The sequence below is a fragment of the Odontesthes bonariensis genome, chromosome 10 (assembly GCF_027942865.1).
Source record: "Odontesthes bonariensis isolate fOdoBon6 chromosome 10, fOdoBon6.hap1, whole genome shotgun sequence".
NCBI lineage: Eukaryota > Metazoa > Chordata > Actinopteri > Atheriniformes > Atherinopsidae > Odontesthes > Odontesthes bonariensis.
In genome coordinates, this window is record NC_134515.1 from 18,349,929 (window position 1) to 18,373,212 (window position 23,284).

General features: G+C 40.4%; 2 protein-coding genes across 4 annotated transcripts; one reads left to right on the forward strand and one right to left on the reverse strand.

Moving 5' to 3' along the window:
* Window positions 1-2,524: 2,524 nt before the first annotated feature.
* lhfpl5b (LHFPL tetraspan subfamily member 5b) lies at window positions 2,525-6,378 on the forward strand. Its single transcript, XM_075476636.1, has 3 exons — window positions 2,525-3,151; window positions 4,200-4,436; window positions 6,207-6,378. The coding sequence occupies exons 1-3, from the start codon at window positions 2,743-2,745 to the stop codon at window positions 6,215-6,217; spliced, it is 657 nt and encodes a 218-aa protein (XP_075332751.1). The 5' UTR covers window positions 2,525-2,742; the 3' UTR covers window positions 6,218-6,378.
* Window positions 6,379-6,389: 11 nt separating this feature from the next.
* Window positions 6,390-22,111, reverse strand: srpk1a (SRSF protein kinase 1a). 3 transcript variants are annotated; one of them, XM_075476635.1, is made up of 16 exons: window positions 22,033-22,111; window positions 21,337-21,391; window positions 17,154-17,302; window positions 16,065-16,173; window positions 15,811-15,898; window positions 15,340-15,427; window positions 14,811-14,917; window positions 13,697-13,862; window positions 13,563-13,588; window positions 13,228-13,459; window positions 11,452-11,823; window positions 11,218-11,318; window positions 10,765-10,872; window positions 10,398-10,467; window positions 8,074-8,166; window positions 6,390-7,747 (listed from the first exon to the last, which is right to left on the reverse strand). In XM_075476635.1, exons 1-16 carry the CDS (start codon window positions 22,043-22,045, stop codon window positions 7,563-7,565), a joined length of 1,962 nt encoding a protein of 653 aa, XP_075332750.1. In that variant the 5' UTR covers window positions 22,046-22,111; the 3' UTR covers window positions 6,390-7,562. The 3 variants fall into 3 exon arrangements, with proteins under 3 accessions (XP_075332750.1, XP_075332748.1, XP_075332747.1); XM_075476633.1 differs by lacking the exons at window positions 6,390-7,747; window positions 8,074-8,166 and adding an exon at window positions 8,174-9,374 and having other exon boundaries at window positions 17,154-17,281; XM_075476632.1 differs by lacking the exons at window positions 6,390-7,747; window positions 8,074-8,166 and adding an exon at window positions 8,174-9,374.
* Between the last annotated feature and the right edge of the window lie 1,173 nt (window positions 22,112-23,284).

Below are 23,284 nucleotides of genomic sequence, written 5' to 3' on the forward strand. Positions count from 1 at the left end.
ATGGACATCTGCTTTGACACTGAGAGTTAAAGACAAGCTGGCTTTGGGACATTTAAATGTGTTGTGTGACTTGGAAGCTGCCCACATGTGTTTAGTTTAAAGGCCTACAGAAAGCTGACACTACACCCAGTACATAATGATAATACATACACAGAGGAACAATAATGATCGTTGGACCCTACACCAAAACATTTCATAAACGCATGAAATTTGCGATTTTGAATTTGCCGCTTGGAAATCCTTCCTGGCATTCCAGACTGGGGCGGGGCTTCCGTGCGACGTCACATGTGCCATGGTTTTTCCTGGTTGCGTTAAAAGTCTCTTTTCTGAACCTAGCTAGACTTCTCTGTCATTTGGTGCCTAATTAAACGCTATAATCTATCCATATGGTCCCTCTTTTTTTATCCATCCAAATAAACTCCAGACTGTGTTCCCATCACTGTCAGTAGTTTTCAGATAATCAGCGATTCAGTTATTAGTCTCAGCTGGAACAGTATTCAGTTCTATATTAGCAAACCTTTATCTTAGGTTTCCTGTACATCATCAATATCTTTCTGGCGGGAGTTTAAATTCATGAGTTATGAAGTTCACTATATTATGTTGTGGCGTTTTAGAATTCTGACTGTAAAAGGGTGTTTTCACCAACTCAAAGCAACAAAACCATTCAATAAAACTGCAGCATGAAAATGAAAAAGCATGCTTAATGCTACTGCTTTTGGAGAAATCATTACCACCTGTGGATAGAACTGTAGCCTATTATACATAGAAGTTTAATGATTATTTTTCCCACACTCACTGTCGTGAATTTCATTCTTCGTTTGAAAAAAGAAAACAAAATAAAATTGCCAGTCATGCAAACAAGATATTTTGGGTTTTATCGTTTATCTGACACCATTACCCATTAAGGACTTCTCAGTTCAAGCTTTTTGGCCATAAAACCTATGAAAAGCTCATAAGATTTGTTGAATAAACAATTATATTGTAGATGGAAACCTCCTTATTACCCATTAGAAGTTTAGTTTTCCCTGTTTTTCTCGCAATTAACACCCAATTATCCAAAATAACAAAGTAAAAACAGGTTTTTAGAGTAAAATGTACACCTTAACCCCAGCATATGATCCAATGCAAGGCAAGGCAAGGCAAGGCAATTTTATTTATAGAGCACAATTCATACACAGGGCAATTCAAAGTGCTTTACAGCTACATAAAATCACAAGAAGGCAAAAAACCATTAAAAAGGAATAAAAAAAAAAAGAAAGAAATTAAAAAAGAAAGAAATTTAAAACCCATTAAAATAATCATTAAGTAATACTCAAATGATGAAAAAAACCCAAATGACAACTTGTGGGTGGGTATATTGTCCCTGAACATGGCACAAACACCCCCACCCCTCTGGTTTTCTCGTGTTTCAGACACAAAATTGAAGTGAGGTGGACTAGACACAGAAGAACATCCCCACAGAAGAACACAGAAGAACATCCCCACAGAATAGTGCTGCTCTCACCATGTTTGACTGCACACCTGTCCTTTCTGTGTGCTTCAGCCCGATTGAAGGAGTTCTGTACGGATGGGGGTTGGTTACAAATGTGACCACTCACTTACGTCAAATTCCACTCTTACTCAGTTTGGTTGAGCAACCGGATGAACAGTAGAGCTTTTTATTGTCAATAAAATAACAAAAACAATGTCCAGTTCTTGAACAAAAACAAGTATTTGAGTGTTGTTGTAGAGAATTGTGTGTTTACTGTCATAAAAACAAAATCTAGAAAACTTGTGAGAGTCTGAATATTTTCCCTCGCTACTCCATAAGCAAAATCAAATTATTTGCAGTGAATTATAAGTTGAGCAATCCCAGGATGAAAGACAATTGGCAGCTATTTAAATTGTGGTTGGAGCGCTTGTGACTGCATTTCTCACTATTTCAGAATTTTTACAATCAAAAAGAAGAAGAAAAAAATATTGAAGAAGAATTAATCGTCAGATTAATCCAGAATGGTTAAAATCATTAGTTGCAGGCAGATATGAAATAGTTCAATGAGCACCTCAAGCAGATAAGAAGTATAACCTTTCTTAAAGCACGAATGATACAGAGTCACAATTTCTCTTACTCTTTTAAATAAGATATTCATAAGAATACTCACATTCTGTTCCTTAAAATACATTTTTATTGTCATATGCTTTCATTTGTAACAAAGCTGCCCTCTTGCAGTGTGTGATTTGTACCTTTACCTAAGTAAATGATTATAATCATCAAATCATCTTTTAAAAGAAAAACACCAGCAGACTTATGGCCTACTGTCTGATGATACTTAGTTGCTGTTGTCCTTTGTGAGTAGCTCCAGCAGGCAGACTCCTCACACAACAACACATTACAGTTGAGATGGTGTTTAGTTACTTTCCACCTGTGCGGGTGAGCCTGTGTTTTTACTCCCACGCTGTCAGTGGGCGTAGATAAGTGACATTAGGGTGACGTCACCAAGGAGAACGACGAGGTGCTGTCCGAGGTGCTGTCCGGGGTGCTGAATCTTGATCTGGGTCTCAGTGCAAAGAGGCCGAGACAGAAATGTGGGCACGTGTGTTCTGTGGCACGTGTGAACACCTGGATAAAATTGAGACAGTCCCATAACAAAGGATTTCACAAACCAAGTGAAAAACAGAGAGGATTTAAGAACAACGCGGTGTTTTCTGGAGGTTTGTACAGTCCAACACAAGTTATTTTGCCCCCCGGGTCTGCTCGCTGTCATGGACCTGCTTCCAGCCCAGGAGGCCGCCAAAATCTACCACACCAACTACGTGAGAAACTCTCGAGCCATCGGCGTCATGTGGGCCGTATTCACCATCTGCTTCGTCATCATCACCATGGTGGTCTTCATCCAGCCCTACTGGATCGGGGACAGCGTCAACACCCCGCAAGCCGGCTACTTCGGCCTCTTCCACTACTGCATCGGCAACGCGCTGACCTCGGAGCTCACGTGCAAGGGCAGCGTCTTTGACTTCAACTCCATCCCGTCGCCGGCCTTCAGGACTGCCATGTTCTTCGTCGGGATCTCCATGCTGCTGGAGGTGGGCACCATGGTCAGCTTCAGCTTGTTCTTCTTCTGCAACGCAGGAAACGTCTACAAGATTTGCGCGTGGATGCAGCTGGCCTCAGGTCAGTTTAAAGTGCTTCGAGGTTCACTGACATTTTTACAAGCGTCTGTACTTTATTCCACTATTCTTTGCCAGTATTTGGAGATGAATATTGCTAGTTTAACTCCACAACATAAGACAGTTACTTTACAGTAAGTCTACTTAAAACACAGCCTATGATCATTGTGTGAAATATGCTTCATAGGAGTCAAAACTAAATTGACCTCCACCAAATAGAATAACATAGGATATTATACACTATGAAATGATCAACTCTGGAAAAAGAACTCTGTAACTAGAATTTTTGAAGACTGAATTGTGCTTGATATCTCCCTCTTAAATCATGAACAGTGTACCAATCATCCAGTCTTTCTCTGGTAGTTGGTTTTGCCAGAACTATGTGTACAGTGACAGTTTGAAGGGGGAGGTTGACTGTCAGGAGGATTAAATATCGTCCGGAGTAACAGGTCACCGCCTTTCTTTCGTTCTTTCCGCACCTTTAGTACCTACATACCAAAGTTCTGGTAGAAGCCAGGCAGGAGATGATAAAGTTATTGTTTCATCAGCCACCTTCACACCTCTCTGGTTTCAAGCATTATGTCGAATTCAATGTGTTGTTCTTTACTGTCGAAGCTGATGAGGGATTTGGTGTCAGCCCAGACTCTGACACCTCTGATGAGATTAGTTACATGTAACACGATCAGGTGTTGCTGTGGTGTTAACTGATCTAAAACTACACAAGAAACATACCAGAGCCAAATTTCCAGAGAAAAGAGTAGCCATGATAAAAGCCTGTATAACTTGGCAAATCCTTGAAAGATTTTATGGTAAGTAGATGAGCTCAGAGGAAACTTGTGAAGAGATGAAGAGTACTTAAAATTTAAGAAGCTAAATAACAGCCCATAATCCAAATGGCTCTGAGCTTATCTTGCCATTTATGGGGGTACCTCATTCTTTATCCTGCACTGGGGTGTCCCATGAACCTCCTTCATAATAGCATATCAAAAGTTAAGGCACACAAGAGGTATTCAGTGCAAGGCGCTGCCATTTCTGCGTCCCTTCCACTGCAGCTGCGTTGATGGTGATGGGCTGCATGATCTACCCGGATGGCTGGGATGCTCCAGAGGTGAAGCAGATGTGTGGCCAGAGGACAGATAAGTACACCCTGGGAAACTGCACAGTGCGCTGGGCCTACATCCTGGCCATCATCAGCATTCTGGACGCCCTCCTTCTGGCACTGCTGTCCTTCACCCTCGGCAACCGGCAGGACAAACTGCTGCCAGATGACTTTGAGATGGAGGGAGCAGGTGAGGGTTTTGGGTGAGATAAAAAGAGTCATAATGCTGGCTGGAGACAATATCCACCTCAAATGTTAGTTTGTGTTGTACCTGGAAAAGCATTAAGAACAGATGCCTTTAACAGATGTCATTTAGCTGAACCAATTTAGAGTTTGGAGCAATAATTACCTATTTAGTTTCCCTTGTGCTATTACTAAACTTTTGAGCAACAAGCCTAATTTCTGACCTTTCACACTATATAATCAAACCTGAGGGTCTAGTTAATGTTTGCTTTAAGTCTACCAGTCATATTATATGATCTTCATTCATAAATAATTTATTTTCTGAGCTTTTGAGCTCTGTAAACCTTTTCATTTAGATAACTTCTCTGAACTGGCTAGTAAATAAAATCATTAAAGAAAACTGGTCTACAAAATACAACCCTGTTTAAATAAAAGTTTGGAAGCTGTTGAAATGTAAATAAGGAAAGTAATTAACAGTTTGCTAACATTTCAGAACTGAACAGAAACTCACCAAAGACTGAAACTGAGAAATTATATTGTTGAACAACATATGCTCATTTTGAATTTTATGCCAGCCACATGTTTAAAATAATTAATTAATTAATAATTAAGTCTGGTGAGACAGTTGTGCTGTGCAAAAAAACAAAGAAACACATAACACATTCTGGAAAATCTCACAATCTCATTTGGTTAAATGGAATCAGGAGAAGGTACAAAAAGACTCTTTCAGAAGTAAAAAAAAAAAAAAAGGACTAAGGGGTGTGAAAGATTACATAGACAACAATCACAAATGTCAAAAGTTCTTAAAGCAAATCTGCCAAAAATGTCAGGATTTTATCATCTATTGTAGATAATATCATTAAATAGATCCAGAATCCAGAAAAATCTGCATGTAAGGGGAAAGATTGAAAACACAGACTCAGGAACAATAAAAACATACAGGCCTCTGGGCCCAACCTCTCCTGAGGTCTGATGAGCCAAAAATAGAAATTCTTGTTGGAAATCATGGACGTTATTTATGTAATGGACACATTTCCTCTGGGCAAGAGAAGAGACACTGTGCATGCATAATGTCCCCCGAACCACATTAATAAACATGGCATGGGCAACTTGCACAGCTGTGAAAACACCATTAATGCCAAACAATGAATTGAGGTCTGGAGCAACATAAGCTGCCATCCAGACTTTGGTTACTTCAGCATGACAATGTCAAACCACATTCTGAATGTATTAAAGGTTCTGCTGTCTACAATGGTTCAATATTGAAAATAATTGGCACGTTATAGGTCAATTAGTGTGTCAAGGAACACATCAAACTAAAACTCTTCCAAAAGACTTCTTACCCTGTTAAATCATTACAAATTAAATCCTTTTCAGTGCGTACATGGCCCAAATGAAAATGTTTCGCACCAAACAAAATTAGATGTGGAACAAACTCGTCTGTTTCAGGGCAAAGTTAATGTAACACAAGCAGGACACACCAGACAGATATCAGCCAGTGTCATCATGTTATTCTATTTGCTGACGGGTCAATTACAGTCAGCTAATTTAGCATCCGACACCATTATTAGGCTGATATATCTATGTGTGCATTCTTATCTAAATATGTTGCAGGCCATTTCCATGTTTTATTTAATGTGTCTGTTTCTATCTAAAACGAGTCTGTACACGTCACCCCAGTGCTTCTACTTCTTTTGCCGTCTGATTACGGACTAGTTTTGCCCTTATGTTGTCAGGGAAGTCCAATAAGGTAATAACGCTTTCTCCTCCTTTGCAGGAAATCCCTGATGGATGCATGGAACCTTCATAATCCCAAAGTGATTTGGGATTTCTTTCTTTCAAAAGTTGTGACATGCAACTTTCGGGATTTAGCCATCCTGCTAACGTGTTCAGAAGCAACACCTCCCGAGTTCTCAGCATTTCACATCTTCAAAATAAATAACTTTATGCGGTCATCGTGCTCTGTATGAAGATCTGTTTTATTGAATAGTGTGTTGTACAGACTTTTATAGCAACAGCTCACACAAAGTCTAGGTTTTTGAATGGGACACTAATGGAAATTTGAGCTTTTTTTACCTTTAGGCCTCAACAGGTAACATAGGTTACTTTGATATGATCAGTTTGGGACACCATTACATAACATCAGATCAGTGACATTATTGGACAGTTGGCCGTACATACAACTGAGCTCCAACACATCTTTCATACACTTTATTAAAACACAGCTACCCAGCTAAATAATCTTAGCTAAGATATAAGATTTGTTAAAAACTGTACATAACTGTAATATACATAAAGGCAAACTCTTTGGTACAGATATATACAGTTTATTTTCACTTTTTTCTTTTTTTTAGTTGGGCCTTTTAACAGTTTGTCATGTTGAAACCTTTTTAACACTACATACCTGAATAGTAATAGGTTTATGAGACTACCAGCCTCCCATGAGAATCAAAGCTCTCATTTATTATTAACTACCCACTAAATACCAGGTGACAATGGATTTGTTATGGCTAAATATGACCTACTTCATCAGACAGTGTCAGTAAAACTCTAGAGAGCCTGCCTGAAGAAACGCTATGAATGTTACCACAGTCAGTGTAAATGTCAGCCCAGTGTGCAACTTCCTAAGCCTACTTTACAAATACAAAATGTTTACCTTACATGTGCGACATAAGATAAAATAACTCATTTTAAAAGGAACACAGCACTAATGAAAATGTGTCAGGAAAAAGTGATAGCAAGTCCTTTTTAAGGGGACAAAAATTAAAGGCTACATATCCTTAATTTGTTTGAGTTTTAGTGCAGGAGTGTAACAAATAAGGATGAGTCACTAGCAGTACAATGACAGGTTTGCTTGGTGGGTGAATCGAGCACAGTAGCTGGAGCCAAAATGACCACAAAGTAATAAGATCCACTGGATTCCTGACGTCGTCACACCAAAAAGAAGAACCAACAAATACAAAGCAAATGTACAGTGAAGCAATCGCTCAATACCAAGAACATAAGAACTCCAAAACAATGAAAACAAAAAGAGAAATAAATATTCATCTGATATGCCCAAAGTGGAAAGTGATCTGTTGCAGTCTCTTCAGGAAGTAGGAGGGAAGGGAGGTACAACGGCTGGAGGTGTCCACTAGAGGGCAATCCAGGGGTGGCGCAAGCACTCCGCTGCTGTGGCTCTTTTCTCGGGGACCAGCTCCAGCATGGGGAGCAGAAAATCGGCAAAGCACTCCGCTTCCTCGCGGGGCCACTCGTACTTGTCCACCAGCACCTCCAGCAGGCCCCACGGCTTCAGCTTAGTGATGTGTTTCAAATCACCTGCAGACCAACCAAACAGACGGCGCCATCTCAGAGAGCAATCCAGCTACTGAACTCAACTTGTTCCCATCTTTAAAGAAGTCGATACCTGGTACAGATGTCTGAGAAAACATCTTAAATACGCAATCTTTACATGAAAAATTAACATTATAGTTTTTAGCTGTTTAAAAAAAAATTAAAAATATTTAAATCAATATAGTTGTGACTTCAGTCTGCACATGACACAATCTACAGTATAGACCTAAAAAAAAAAAAAAAAACGAACTAGTTTTGACATTTAGACCTTTTTTCCTTGCTTGCTATTTTTATTATTATTTTTTTTTTACCTTTCTTGGTGAAAAAATCCTTGGAATATTTGCCGGTAATTATGAGCTTGCGTGGGACACTCCCCAGCAGCTCAATGATCAGCGCTATATGATCTGCACAGCAGATGGTTGCAGGAGGAGAAAACACAGACAACAGATTGATCAGAGTGTGTCGAGGTCACAGGCCCACTCTGGGTGGGGGGCCGGGGGGGCCGAGGGAGTGAAGGGTCGAGCTGACAGCACAAACTGTTTCAGGACATTAATGGATGATTATTAAACAAGGCCACCAGGCGTTATAAGAGCTCAACATTTTAATAAAGAATCTGTTCCCAGTTGTTTTTTTGTATGCAGCCGTTCAGGTAGAAAATTGCCCTATTAGTGATTACAATTTCAAACTACAGGGGGAGTAGGGGGACTTTCCAAAACGGATAATGTGATTCTACACGGTCTTTGCACTGTGAGCTGTTCAGATCAGAAGTCAGACGGGGTCTGCCCGCTCTTCTAACTTCTTTCTTTCATTTGTTTCTTTCCCACATCACATGCATCAGAATTCATGTGTTCATATGTTTAAAAATGTGACTAACAGTCTCCCCTCCCCCCCATTATGTATATTACATTAAATGTGGGGTCTTGGTTCAAGCATACTTTGACCTATAGACACAAACTCTCTCTTGAGCTTCTAAGGAATCAAATATAAATGTAAAACTAATTTGGCAAATGTTTATGGGACTGATCAATTTATTCCTTAACTTGTTCATTCCTTATAGATTAATTAACTCCTACTTAATACCCTGCGTCATTTTTCAAGTTTCATCAAGACTCAAGTTACTCTGTTGGAGGTGGGAAACTGATTTTTCTTCTGCAACTCGCATACACGCGAGATTTTAAACTGTAGAAATTCCACTACAAGCTGCTACTTTTTTATTTGCTTTCTTTGAGCTAAAATCAAATAACCCTACTGAAATCAGATCACAGCTGATTCAAGGATCCAGCCAAGTCATCGAACAAAAACTTCGGAGGAACCATTTCAGCCTCTAACAGCCAGTCTTTGGCAGAACTACTGAAGACCTGAATCAATGTCTGGTGGCTCTGTAAAAAAATATATATATATAATGGTCTGCGTTGATTATACCAACTGGTCTGATGGGTCTGAATGTGCTGACAGGATCCGACCCCCACCCTCCTGTCCACCTTTTCCAGAGTGAGCCACAGACAGAGGGGTGGCATACCTCTCTTGGTGAAGTATTCCTGAGAGTATTTCCCATTCAGCACATAATGGCGAGGAATTTTACCAAGCAACTCAATTATGAGAGCAAGATGGTCTGGAAATGAGGCACATCAGAGGAGGGAAGAGAAGACCAGAAGGCACAGGGACAGAGTTTGGAGAGGAGACGGCAAGAATGGAACAATGTATTAGGAACAATGGATGATGATGATGATGATGGCCTAGTATGATGAGGAGCAAATGCATTAAAAAAAAAAAAAAGATTCTTTCTATATGCCAGAAACTTGTAACAGTGGCAGAGGTGCAGGCGATACACTTCCACTTAGGAGAAAAAAATAGTTACAATGAATGTTGAGACATAGTAATATTAAGGCTCAATTAGAAACAGCAGCGATAAAAGAGAAGCACTTGATTAATAAGCTAATGTGCTGTAAATTAAGTAGGCACTTCACCGCCGCCTAAAGCCCAAATGTCAGCACATACCTGGCATGCCGCAGCAGAATCAAGTTAGTACAGCAGCTGCAGGAAAAGCAGCTCGCAGATATTTACAGTGTGAGGAGGTGAGCAAGGAAACGAGGAGCGGGAGTGAGGAGCAGATGAACAGAGGAAGTGAGGAAGTGAAAAGATGGCCCCATTTCGGTAAAGAAGAGGTGGTTGGAGGAGTTCGGAAATAAGCCCAGGAATACTGAAACAGTTCATCACATGATTGATACGTCACAATTTTTCTTCCATATTTGAGACCATCTGAAATCACTGTAATGCAGGGGCTCATTCACTGTAAAAGTGCTAAAAGCAAAGATCACTGCAACTTACCGTGCAAAATGCACAATAATTTGGAGTGATGGTCACATTTTGCATACTGTGAAACTCATAGGATGTGTAGATATTTGAAATGAATTATAATGACAATAAAACACAAGTCAGAGCCAATTTATCATGACAAAAACCGTCAGGGTTTTCACAGTAGCAACAACTGTAAAAGTCTACTGCTAACACTAGCTGGCTCTCAACAGTGAGGCATACACTGCTGGATTGCAACCAAACATAGTGTTTAGGATTAATGGTGTGTAGTTAAAGCGTGAAGGAAAAAAAAAAACGGAAGAGGAAGATGAAGCCATACCTTCATCCCTTGAATAATCTTCCCCAGAATGTGGTTCAAACAGGTAGTCCCCAGTGACGAGCTCAAAGGCCTAACAGAACAACAAAATGACAATAAACACAGAGAAGTACACATAACAAAGCCATCTGCCTACATGTACATACATCTGTCCAGCCACTGAAAATTTTAACATCTGATTGAATCATGCCGAGTTATAATCTTATTAATACGCGATGCCCTTCAGACATGAGCGGAGGTCTTTAAAATTTCAACCAATTTCTGTTAACTTCAAATGAATAAAGGCAGATCATCTTTCCAGTGTGCCCCTGCAGCATGCATCACGCCTACGAATATACTTTGAAAACTGCGCGTCAGTGCATCATCTCACCATACAGGCTGTGCTCCATATGTCGGCTGGTGTGCTGTATCCAGACCCGATGAGCACCTCTAACGAACGGTACTGTCGTGTCTGGATGTCTTCTGTAAAGTGCTTGTGCTGATAGAGTGGGACAGAGAAGCAATATTAATCTTTAAAAGTCATCTTTCAAAATGTAGCTAACACGGTCTGCAGACTGTACCCTGTTTCAAAGAGAGAATGAATTCAAACCAGAAAATAAAACAAGTGAATTCTACTTCTGCGTTGACTTAATTGGCTCTGGTCAAGAGAACTGTAGGACGCTGCATGTGCCAATCCATTTTCAAACTAAAGTCAATATAGCGTATAAACGGTGCAGTTCGGAAGAATTTCTATTTTGGTGTACAGATTATAATGTAAGTGTCCAAAGCTGCAAGTCTCCATCCCTAATCAGGAAATCCCTCAGGTCATTAGCAGACTACTCACCACCCAGCAGGCATTTCCCAAATCTGCAATCTTGACCTTGATCTGGTCTGCATTGACTGGCTCAAGGGGGTTGACTAGCAACAATCCTGCAGTTTGCTTGCCTACATCAGAGCACAAGGGGAGGAAGAAATACACAAAGATATAAGTCTAATGACCAACATTTCAAAGTTCAGTTGTATGAAGTCTTTATTCAACTACCAAAGTTTGTAGATGTACAGATTTTGGCTGACTGACCGTTTCTCAGGCTTTCCTGGGTTCTGTAATGACAGTCAGTCTCGTCTTCTCCTGCTTCCTGCAAAATGCTTTGTTCCAGTTCTCCTTCTTCCAGCCTGCCAGGAAGGTCTTCCTCGTTAACGTCACTGCTGGGAGCACCCCTGCCTTCAGTCTCCGTGTACAACTCATTGAAATCCGTGGAATCCACACCGTTGCACATGGGGTAGACCGGGGGCGCCTTACGTTGCTCCTCTGGAGAGTCTGCATTGCCATTGTGTTGGTCGTCAGTCCTCCAATGGGAGTGCCTCTGCTCCAGTTCCACGTGGCCATTACAGTTGGCCTCTGTCACTTCCTCTGGTCCCGTCCTCATGCGATCTGCATTCACACTGCTCTCTGACAGATTTGAGAAAAGGTTTTTGTTGTTTTGGGTTTTTTTTTTTCAAATGAGTCAAAATCCATGGCAGAGCTTTTATTAACGTCTTACAACTGCAGCAAAACTTTAACAAACAGCCATGAAATCCAAGAAGCCAACATAACTGCAGATGTTACGGCTAAACCGTCACTGGTTTTGGACTAGTTGGTTCATAAGTACTGATAAAATATCTATTCGTTGCAATGTTAAACAATTAATTTTGACTGACAAATGTTTACATATTCTGTGATCTTCAGTCGTGACCAGGGCCAAGCTTTAAACAGGTATTAACTTAGGACAATTCTTAGTTCCTTTACGTTTCGAACACTTGATAACAATTAATTGTTCCTAAATAATCCAACACTCAGTTTGTAGCCACAGTTTCGTCAGTGGGGAGCAGAGGTCAAACTCTCCCAGTCCAACCCATCGATGAGGGTAAACAAAAGCCCTTCGTTTCAGTTGAGTCGAGCTGGTTAAGATATGCCTCATTGCGTTTAATTAAATTCATTCCCAACAAATTGCAGACCACTAATCTGCTTGTGATTCATTTGTAAAGAGACTGTGTCCATAAATAATATCATGCATTATTGCACTTTACATTGGTAAAGGGATACTTTGTTCAACTGTTTAAAAGTGGCTGAAGCCACAACAGAGGATGGCATCAGATCATATGAATAAGGGGCAAAATGCAGTGAGCGTAATAATCAATGCAGACGTGAGCTCGGTAGCTTTCAGTTACAGTTTTATTACACGCTTTAAGCCAAAGCAGCATTCGAGCTAAAGGACAAGTACAACAGGTAAAGAAGTGAAAGCGTTAGGCGTGTTGGGATGTGAAAGGTGTATTCACATATGAAGCAAGAGGAACACCCTTGTTCTAATAATAATAATAATAATAATAATAATGATAATAATAATAATAACAATAGGTAGCCTGTTCCACCATTGTGGAACCACAAATGAGAACAGCAAACACTAAGACTGCCTACTGTGCCAGGACTGCAGTGACAGGCATAGTTCCTGAGAGGAGCCCAGTTATCAAGGAGCATAAGCCCATAACACTGAGTTTAGACAGCTGGGTGCAGGCCAAGTCGTCACTGTCGTCGAGCATTAGTGACATGAAGCTAATTAGGGCAGCCATGGGAAGCCATTAAAAACAAGACAGGAGCTTTACCCTGCTGAATCTTTTCACAAATATGCTGTGTATAGCCTTCCTTTCATTTAACATTAACGTCACCTCCCTAATTTTGCTCCAAATTATGCAGCAGAATCAATAATAGTAACAATAAGCATCTGTATAACAGGAAGTATCTGAATCGATACCAGTACTGATAAAATCCCATCAATATCTATTCTTCCACATAATTCCTTAGATGCTCGCTTCTTACCCGCTGTGTCTTCGTTTCCTATCTCCTGTAGAGACACCTGTCTGAGTGGAGCACAGGCCCGTCCCTTCGGAGACTGCGGCTCTTCATCTTCTTCATCATCGTCGTCATCCTCTCGTGTTTCCGTGGTCTTTTCCATCTCCTCCAGGTCCAGGATGCACTTTTCCAGCAGCTCCGCCTGACGCTTCTGCTTCTTTTTTAACTTCTTTTTCTTGTTCTTGGACATTTTCACAGCCTGACAGAGATGTGCAAAAAAATAAAAAATTAAAGAAGCCGATCGCTGGACGTTGCTATTAAGAGAGTGAAATGTCACAAAGTGAACAACAAGAGGTTCGTACCTGTTTTGGAGCTGGCGCTGTGCTTACTGTAAAGAAAACACCAGATGAGTACAATTTTTTACCAAGCTGTGCTTACATACTGTATGTGCATAAGTGTGTGTGTGTGTGTATGTGTGTGTGTGTGTGTCTCATACTCGCTGAACCGGAGGGAGGAGGCGCCCCAGCCCGCTGCCATTCTGTGGCTTCAGCTGCGAGTTTTCGGACATAAGGCTCATCGACACTCATCAGGATATTCTCTGGCTTGATGTCTGTGTGGATGATCTGACACTTTGTGTGTAGGTAGTCCAGGCCTTGGAGAACCTAAAAAAAAAAAATTTTAAAAGATAAATCCATGGGAAATTAGTATCTGATAGAAGTAGAGAAGTTAAACCGGCGCTGTGGGACTTGTTAAACGCAGCCACACAAAGCCGATTAGGCCTGTGAGCACCAAGTAAATCTATCTGCATTTTGGAGTGTGCCAGATTTTTAAATCCATTGTCTGTGGAAACACTCCTGCATCTGATGCAGCTGGTGCAATGTGTGTTATGAATGTGACTGAAAAACCTAGAGCATCCAAGAAAAGTTTCTAATGCTCCAGAGAAGTAAATGAGAGATGTTCACTTCTCTGACTGCAGAGAAGTGAACATCCTAAAAATGATAATGAGCGAAAACAAAGGTCTCTGGCATGCATAGACAGTGTTGTGTGTGGTTGTTCTCAATGCCAGAAGGAAGAGACAAAAGTTCTGCAATTTTTAATTAATCATTAAAACTAAATGAAGCCTTTTAACATTTCATCCTTCTTCGGTTTATGTCTCTTAGCTGCACTCGTGGTTCCGCTTGGAGAAAAAAAAAAACTGACACATATGCCTCATGGGAACTCAAAGAAGTGCAAATATAATACATGTATTTAAAGTTAGTTGCCATTTTTACAAGACAAAATATCCAAATTCTAAGAAACATTTTGAGTTATACTTGTTTCAGTGGATATAGTCACTGAATCAGTATTTTGTTTAACCATGTGAAAGAAACTTTTTTTTTCTTTTTCTCCTTCTCGCCGTTGTGTTACGTGACAAGACTGCTTCTGTGGTTACATCACTGTTTACAGGATCAGTTACCACAACATGCTCCGTCCCGACCGGTTTCCACCTTTACGCAGCCTGGAGGCTACACAGCTCTCACTATTGTGAGCGAAAACCGAAACTTTAGCATGAGTCACCGGCTCCGGGGAAAAAAAAAAAAAAAAAGGTGAGACTGCAGGTCTCGTGTTACCTGTCTTATGATGCTCTTCACGCAGGGCAGAGGCAGCCCTTGGTAATTGGACTTTATTATCCATTTTAATAAGTGATGTCCCAACACCTCAAACACCATGCAGACATCTGAAGATAAGCAGTTAAGATAAAGTAAAACCAAACCCAAAAGGTGAAAACTATCCAGGGAACATGTGGTCATTCACCTACATGAGGCAGAGCATTATTTATACTGAAGAGAGGGACACTCGTATTACAGCTGCCAAACTATGGCATTCAGGGGATCTTACTCAGCCAGAGTGTCGTGATAGGTCGAGGTCTGTTTGTGTCACATAGGTTCCATTTGTTACACCCATGATCTGTTGTTTACTGCTTTACCTGAGTAGAGCTTTTTACCTAAATTTGACAAAAATAATAAGTAAATTCCTTCCTTGGAAACGTAATCCTTAAGGAGTAGCCAACTTTAGTCAGTGCATTTAAAACTATATTAACGGTTTAAACCCAAGTCAGAAAAAACACAAGCGTTGGTGATATTGAGCTTCAAAGGATACGAGTTCCATTGACACCAGAGATCTTGAAGTCATCAAGCATCTGGACCACCATCTCCCGGTTAGGATCATTGGGGTCAGAGTTTCGTACCTGGGAACAAATAAAAGCCGCAACGCAATGAAACCATTTAGGATTTATACTTTAATAACCATAGACTGAAAGCTGAAAGCTGTCACACACGGAAGGCGCAGTCCTGCCCAGAAAGGTTATTTGGTTGGTTCAGTTTGTGTTTCAGCAAGATGACTTTTACAGTAATTGGTAGTGGAATTTTGACCAGTAACTGACTCAGAAATCAGAAGTAGGACATGGTTAGCAAGATTTTATTTTTTTACAAATATATACACACTTGTCAGGGGTATGCGGTCTGGGACTGTTCGTAACGAATCAATGTAACCTACACACACTAGTGTATGTACAATAGGTCTCTTAATTCAAATTAAAATCTACTTTCTGCCGTAAGCTCAGCAACTTACAGATCTTAGGAGTTTGATCTCATCCACAGCTGTCTCCGTGTAATGCTCTGCACTCTTCACCACCTTCATTGCAACAAACCTCTTCACCCTGCAACCACAGAGCAAGTCAAGTTTGCTGACAGGAAGCAACATAAACGATCATATCGTAAGAGCACAAAAAAAACAAAAAAAAAAAAAACAGCTGTTATGATGCATGTTATCTACCATCAGCCCTAAAAAACAAACATATACTGCAGCATGCATAAGATACGTACTGGATGTCCCAGGCGAGCCACACGGTAGAGAAGTGTCCCCATCCCAGTTTACGGATTACGTGGTATTTCCCGTTGTAGAGGTCTCCTACTTTTACATGGTGGTATCCACCTAGATGACAAGCAAATGCACATCATTTAAACAGTTAAAGGTTCACAGAGCCGGGAGTGCATCTGCTCACACTGCAATAACTGGTCACAAATTAACTACCACAGTGCTCCGGCTACAGTAACAGGTAATTCATTGGAATCACTCTGTTCCACTGAAGTTTGTTCACTTAAAATGTTTTCATCGGATCGCTCATTCTGGTTATTCAGAACAGCGAGAATATTCCCCCTGTACCCGTGTTCACACTGGCCCAATCACAATCCCCCCCTTCCTTCCCCAACATTTAGAAAGGTTAAGATGACTCCGTTGTCTTCAGGATCAACTTGCAGTGCTTATCCAGCCACTCAAGAGGCCCCAAAACAACCCTGTTAAAGGGTTAAATGATGACTATAACTACCCCTATTCAAACAAAGCGGTTCCAGTGCTGGAGCCAGTTCTAAGTGGGCTCGAGTCGAGAACTGGTTTGGTTTCAACAGCCGGAGAGACAACAGAGCCACATTACTACATCTCTTTAAATGTCTCTTCGATACATGTCTGAACTTCCCCCCATTGAATTCGACATTACTGTAGACGACCATAGGGCAGAGAGACAGCTTATCCTCCCAAAATCAGATCACAATGCTAGCCTCATTTCCTGGCAATGGTGATGTCAACAGTTTAAATTCTAAATGCATTTGGGGTTTGTGAACCCTCTGAACCAGCTTTGCTGAAAAATGACACAAAAGGGATTGATATACACCAGCTAACTTTATTAAAACATCCAAAAATGTTAATAAAAGTAGCTGCAAACACCATTCCAACATTGAGCTGCAAACTGCTATGTTCAGCTCTGGCTCTAAACCAGGACTGGAAGCGTTTTGGTGGGGGGAAAAAAAAACCCAACTTGTTCCCCAAGAGAAACGGAGCACCTTATCTTTGCAAAACAGAGGGGTAAGGCCAAGGGGAGGGACTAGTAGTGGGCAACTGAGTCAGGCGAGACTCACCTTTGCAGTAATCGTTGGGGTCCTCCTGCTCCTCGTCATCAGAGCCGAGAATTTCCTCCGGTTCCTCGGGTTCCTGAGGTGAAGCTTCTTGCTGGGGTTGCTGTCGAGATCTGGGATTGGCTGGCTGCCTAATTGGCAAATAAGACAGACTTCATTAGGGATTAGTATGTGTCCTTTCCCTATCTTAAGTTCTTCAAGTGACACCTTCACAGTCCTTATCAATCACCAGTCATATAATACACTATCTTTTAAAAAGAGTCACAGAGGGTTGTCACAGATACCGAATAAAAAAAAAATAAAAAATTATACGAAACAGTTCGCTCAAGACAAACCATGAAAAGTAGCAACATTCGGCAATATTTACAAAAGGCAGCTACACTCGGCCAGATAACAGAGCTTTAAATCTGTGACAGGATTTTAATTTGAATTTGGTCCCCGCAGTGTGACAATGCATCTCCCTAGAAGTGTAACTATATGTCACGTCAACACAAGCTGTAACAACTGAGATAAATCCAACTGGTGCATTGTTTTTGTCCCCAAAGGGAACAAAAATATCAAATCTAACAAATGGAAAATAATAAAATTTGCTCATGATGCCAAGACAATAACTAGAATTCTGCCTTCAGTATTTCTCATTTTAAAAGCTTCAGGCGACTGACGAGCGTTTCAAGAGGCAACAGTGACTGATGGTTGCAGATGGTTTATTACTTCCAGTCAGTGTTCATGATGAGGGGTGTGCATGATATCTAACAAACGGGAGGTGAAACTGGGAGAAACAATGAACATGCAAGATCTGCATACCCTCTTTACATCTGTACAAACAGCAAAGTGTTGATGAACAATCATTAGCTCTTCTCAGACATTATGCATGGAACATAGATGAATTCATAAATATCTTAAAGCGACAGCATTCAGCAGTTATCAAGATATTAGTTTCACAAAGCTAATATTTCTCCCAGCTTCATTCCTCCAGGATTTTCCTTTATGAGAGTTCAACTGCACTTATAGAATTAACCGTAGCTGGGGGGGGGACAAAAAAAAAAAAAAAAAAAAAAAAAAAAAAAAGCTCTCCTACTTCACCAGAGGACACCATCTCCACCATGACAGCTGTGTTCCAGATGAAAAACTGCAGCACCGCACAAAACTGTGCAAGAGCCCGAGACTGCAGAGTCACAGTTTTTTCTCATAACCTGTACCTCCGCTATAAAAAATTCAGATCGGCCTCAAAAGCGCGCCGCATTGTGTTAAACAAGAAGAGTGGTGGATGGGAGCAGCTGAAAACATAACTACACTATGCAGAGAGAAGACGCTAAAGCCACAGTTCGTATGCTTTAAGGAATCATTTTCTCCCGTTCATTTGGTTCAGACTGCCAAAAAGATGAGAAGAAGAATTATTGTTGAGAAAACTGGAGGACAAAAGGAAGCTTGGACAACGCTGCCATCTATTTCTTTGACGATGTGATCCGAGGGATTCCTTCTAACAGCTGATTCTACACTTAAGATAATTCAATTAAAATCTGCTGCTACTGCTTATGCTGCGCTTGACACCATGTTAATATGACTGCAGAAGTTCAAACTTGTACCGTGTTGAATGAGATCCGAAAAACCTTACCATTCAATTCAATTCAATTCAAAAATACTTTATTTATCCCAGAGGGAAATTAAATGTTGATGTAACTCAATTAAATCAAGGAGTTATTATAGATGCTGATGGCTGTGGGCAGGAAAGATTTCCTGTAACGGTCCATTTTGCATCCAAACTGAAGAAGCCTTTGACTGAAGAGACTCTGTTTTCCGATAACAGTCTCATAGAGAGGATGTTCAGGGTTGTCCATAATTCTCTTGATTTTATGCAAAATCCTTCTTTGCATTATTGTCTCCAGAGGTTCCACAGTCGTCCCCAGAACAGAACCAACTATCCTTATCAGGTTGTTGAGTCTTTTTAGGTCCCTGGTTCTGATGCTGCTGCCCCAACGGATGACGCAAGAGGAAATGACGCTCTCAACAACAGACTTGTCCGACCAAGTAAGATTACAGAATGTTACAGATGTTCACCATGGACAGAAACAAGTTGCAACTGGATGAACAGAAATATATTCAGAAATGGGCTGTAGCAGCACTAGAAATATGAAGACAGGACTGAAAGGAGGAGGAGATTAAAATGTTGCGACATGCCAACTTAAAAAACATGCATATCTACTAGGGGTGGGTGAAAAAAATCGATTCATGTACATATCGCGATTTTTTTATGGGATGATTTTAAAAATCGATTTTTCTCCCCTGAATCGATTTTTAATTAATATATATATATATATACATTTTTTTTTTTTAAACCCTTGTCCTGTCCAGCATTATGGCAGCAGAATTGTTATCTGAATACCGTTTATGCTAAACACATTTGCTATGCCAAGGGAAGCTTTATCGATTATATTACATCATATCCGTGTCCAGATAAACTTCATCAATTCATCACATTAAGTTATGTTAAAACTAGCCCACATTTGTGCTGTGTGGACATTTCAATTCATTTTGTAACTGTAAACTTTAAAAAATGCCTCTTTTTGTCTCAGTTGAAATAAATGTCAGCTGCTGGACTGACTGACACAGACTGATGTGCATTGTTTATGGGAACGACATTCATTCTAGAAGTGTATGATTCAACTTTTTTGTTTTTTTAAGGAGGAAGAAAATTGCAATTACTGATTATATCGAATCGCAATACTTGGAGAATCGCAATTATCAAGAATCGTGATACAATCGAATCGTGACCAAAGCATATCGTCCCACCCCTAATATCTACTGCCGTTTATCAAGCTAAAAACTTATCAAAGCCAGCATACCTCAACAAGAAAATTACACAGGGTAGGAGTACAATTTTCTGTGTATTCTTAAGGAATATATGGGCTTTATTAAAGGGAACGTACAGACGTTTTTATTTTTAGATTATATTTTTCCTGTCTTTGATTTGTTTTGCATGGCCGTTTCGTAAACAAATTCAATAAGGGTTTGTTTTTGTTTTTTTTCGCAGCTGCAGAACAAAACAGTCAATGGATTGAACTTCTGAGTGGATTGAATAACCGAACATTTTCTTGTCCAGCCATTTATAAGTGTGTGCATGCGTATTCAACATCATTGCCAACAGTTCAGCTCCTAATATTAACTTGAAAGCTAAGGAGTCTCATGTTACTTCCTCCACAGTGGTGAATGAGGCTGCTCATCTCTATGGGAACCGAGGGCGCTGAAATGCAAGTCGAATAATTTTCTAAAACTGGGCTGTCGTGTTTCATATGAACTGCTGCTGAAACCAATGGATGTACACATTGTATACACCCATGTTCAACTTCGTTCCAATTATTCTTGTGCACATTAAGCCTGAGAATCTCACGCTGACATTTACACTCACAGCTCATTCAGAAGTTCATCCGGTTCACTCCACTGAGTCCAAAATGCAACTCACTCCTACTGCTCTTCGATATGGCTCAGTATGCACGGATGGTACCGTTTTAATGGAAACTCAATTAGCTGAGTCGCATAATTCTAATGGTTAATGGACATGTCGGCTTCAACGACGAAGACAACACTGTCGGAAGGTGAGTATTTCCAAGAGTGCCGTTTTCAGTGAAACACCACGCTTCAGTGGGCTGATGTGGGCTTCTTCATTCTCTAGCTTTAAATATAGCACAGGCTGTTATATAACACTCCGGAGGATGCCACTGGTGCAGTCATGATTAGTACATTGTTAGGTAAACCAAAACAATCAGATCTAGAGATCAATGCTGCTGCCATTTATTCTAAGTCAGAAATGTGCATTCATTCATAACTGATTTCATAGTAGGACACTGCGTAGTTTACCTCAGGCACAGCATACTGGACAGTCTAAAATGCACTTATTTCTAATGGAAAGTAACTAGACTATTTTACTTTTACATCTATGCATCAGGCACAGACTATAATAAAGTATGACAACATCATTCAACCTTGACCATTGGGACCGTTTCACATCGAGAAAGTCCACTCTGCCACGATCACAACAAGGACCATGAAATGACAGCAGACGTGTGAAGCAGCAACAAACAACCACCTCTAACCGGGTTCAGCTGACACGATACACGCTAATGTGAGTCTATCCTGCAAAACGTACAGAGACTCCGAGGTTGAACTGGAAAAAGAAGAAAATACTCACTTTTTGCTGGTCTTTTTTGCCTTCCCCCTTTTCTTCCTTGCCTGGAGTGCCAGAACTGAAAAGAAACCACAGACAAATTGTGTTCCTATTGTTTGCTTGCCTTTTTTTTTCCTGCAGCTGACACTCAGCCTGACAAAGGCATGAAGATGAGGCTTATCATGCCTCCAACTTACCCTATATCCCATCAACAAGCTCATTATACAACAGAATTCTGTCGTCTTTATGGCCACCCGCATACAAATCTTTATTTACAGTACATATGTGGGTCTCCCAGTCACTAGTACCCCATTTAGTAACATTACTAAGCTACCTACCTAGGCAACCGCTTTTCTACAACACGCCAGTGTGGCATGGAGTAATTTCACACACTCGGATTGCAAGCTAATGTTAAACACCATACATAGACCACGCGGTCGCTGGTTTAAGTTGTGTCTAAAATAGAAGGAGCAAGAAAGCTAAAGGTATTGCGCTAATCCTGACATGTCCCACTGACGCTAAAGCTAATGTCTATGGAGCTAACGTAGCTCGCTCCAGCTCAGTGCGTGACAGACGCGTTGAATCAAATCGCATATCCCTGTGTGTGCAAATTGATACAAATCTACATTTGTGACAGCACACACGTGCTAAATCATCAATAAACGCATACACGGACTAGCTTTGCATACACAGTATGAGTGGTGTCGCGTAAAGATTTACCTTTCCTCTCCATGTCGGAAGGGTTCGTAGGCTAGCCGTTAGCTACTCCAGCAATGATCGAATGTTCCACGCATGCGCATTGGGTCGTTTTTGGTAAAGGAACGTTTCCCCAGTGACGTACCTACTGATCATCAAATCTCATTTTTATGGATTTTACTCCTCTGAAACTGCAGGCAGCATAGACCGCAATCTGCCCAAAGGATATGTATTGTATGTGACGCCACTGAAAGATATTCCAACTCATGTTTCACCATTTTCTTTACTTTTACTGCATGAGGCTATGGAATCATTAGAAGGTGGTCATACAGAATTAAATGTCTGGTGAGGTGATTGAAAGTTTTTTTTCCTTATGATACAGCTGAATAAGAAATAAACTTACATTTATGTGTTACCTGAATTGCTGACTGAGGTATACGATGAGTACAAAATACTTGCAGTGTTCATTGGGTCTTTATTAAAGTCTGACTGACATTGGATCCCTGAGATTAATGTCAAATAAAAAAAAAATTCTTTAGTTTTTAAGTGTGATAACAATATACTGTCCAATATTCTAATGGCCTCAAAGTCAAGGAATAGCACACATTTTAGACAGACTCTCTTAACGAATATTCACTAGCCTGGACATGCTGAATCACATACCTCAATTTCAGAGAGCTATGTGCAGAGACAAGACTCGATAAATAGCACATTCATAGATTAAATTGATTTACAAACCAACAAAGTGCTACAAAGCGTTGTCAAATATTGCACATTTCACTAACGTCTCAGGCTGTGCTTTAATGGAAATCATTGTGTTGTTAAACATTTTGTTGTCTGTTCTTATCTGTATTTCATGTGGAATGTTAAATGAAAAAATTAGCTTTAACTTACCACAAACTATGCTGTGAAACCAAAAAAGCTGTGATCTCTCCTTAGTCAACGGACAACCAATGTGTTGAAATTAGACATCTGTGGTTAGATAGTTAACTAGGCTGAAGAACACGATGCTGCATTGGATAGAATCTAAGTTGACAATTTGACGCGGTAAATTCAATTAAATGATTTGCCTTTATATTTGACCAAAGTGCTGCTGAACAGGCAGTGATGCGGTATACATGTTTCCAACTACACAATGTGTTCCATCATCTGCCATCATCATGGGTAACTGATAAAGAAAAAAATGTATTAAACAAATCTGGTAACATTACAGCACTGTCAGACACCTCAAGAAATGTCAATAAAACTGGAGTTTTGGTAGAAATTATTAGTACTA

Coding starts and splice junctions, on each gene's coding strand:
- lhfpl5b (XM_075476636.1), top strand. CDS start 2,743: ATGGACCTGCTTCCAGCCCAGGAGGCCGCCAAAATCTACCACACCAAC. Junction 3,152..4,199: donor GTGGATGCAGCTGGCCTCAG/GTCAGTTTAAAG, acceptor CTTCCACTGCAG/CTGCGTTGATGGTGATGGGC.
- srpk1a (XM_075476632.1), bottom strand. Junction 16,174..17,153: donor CCCCAACGATTACTGCAAAG/GTGAGTCTCGCC, acceptor CTTGTCATCTAG/GTGGATACCACCATGTAAAA. Junction 13,460..13,562: donor CAGCGCCAGCTCCAAAACAG/GTACGAACCTCT, acceptor CATCTCTGTCAG/GCTGTGAAAATGTCCAAGAA.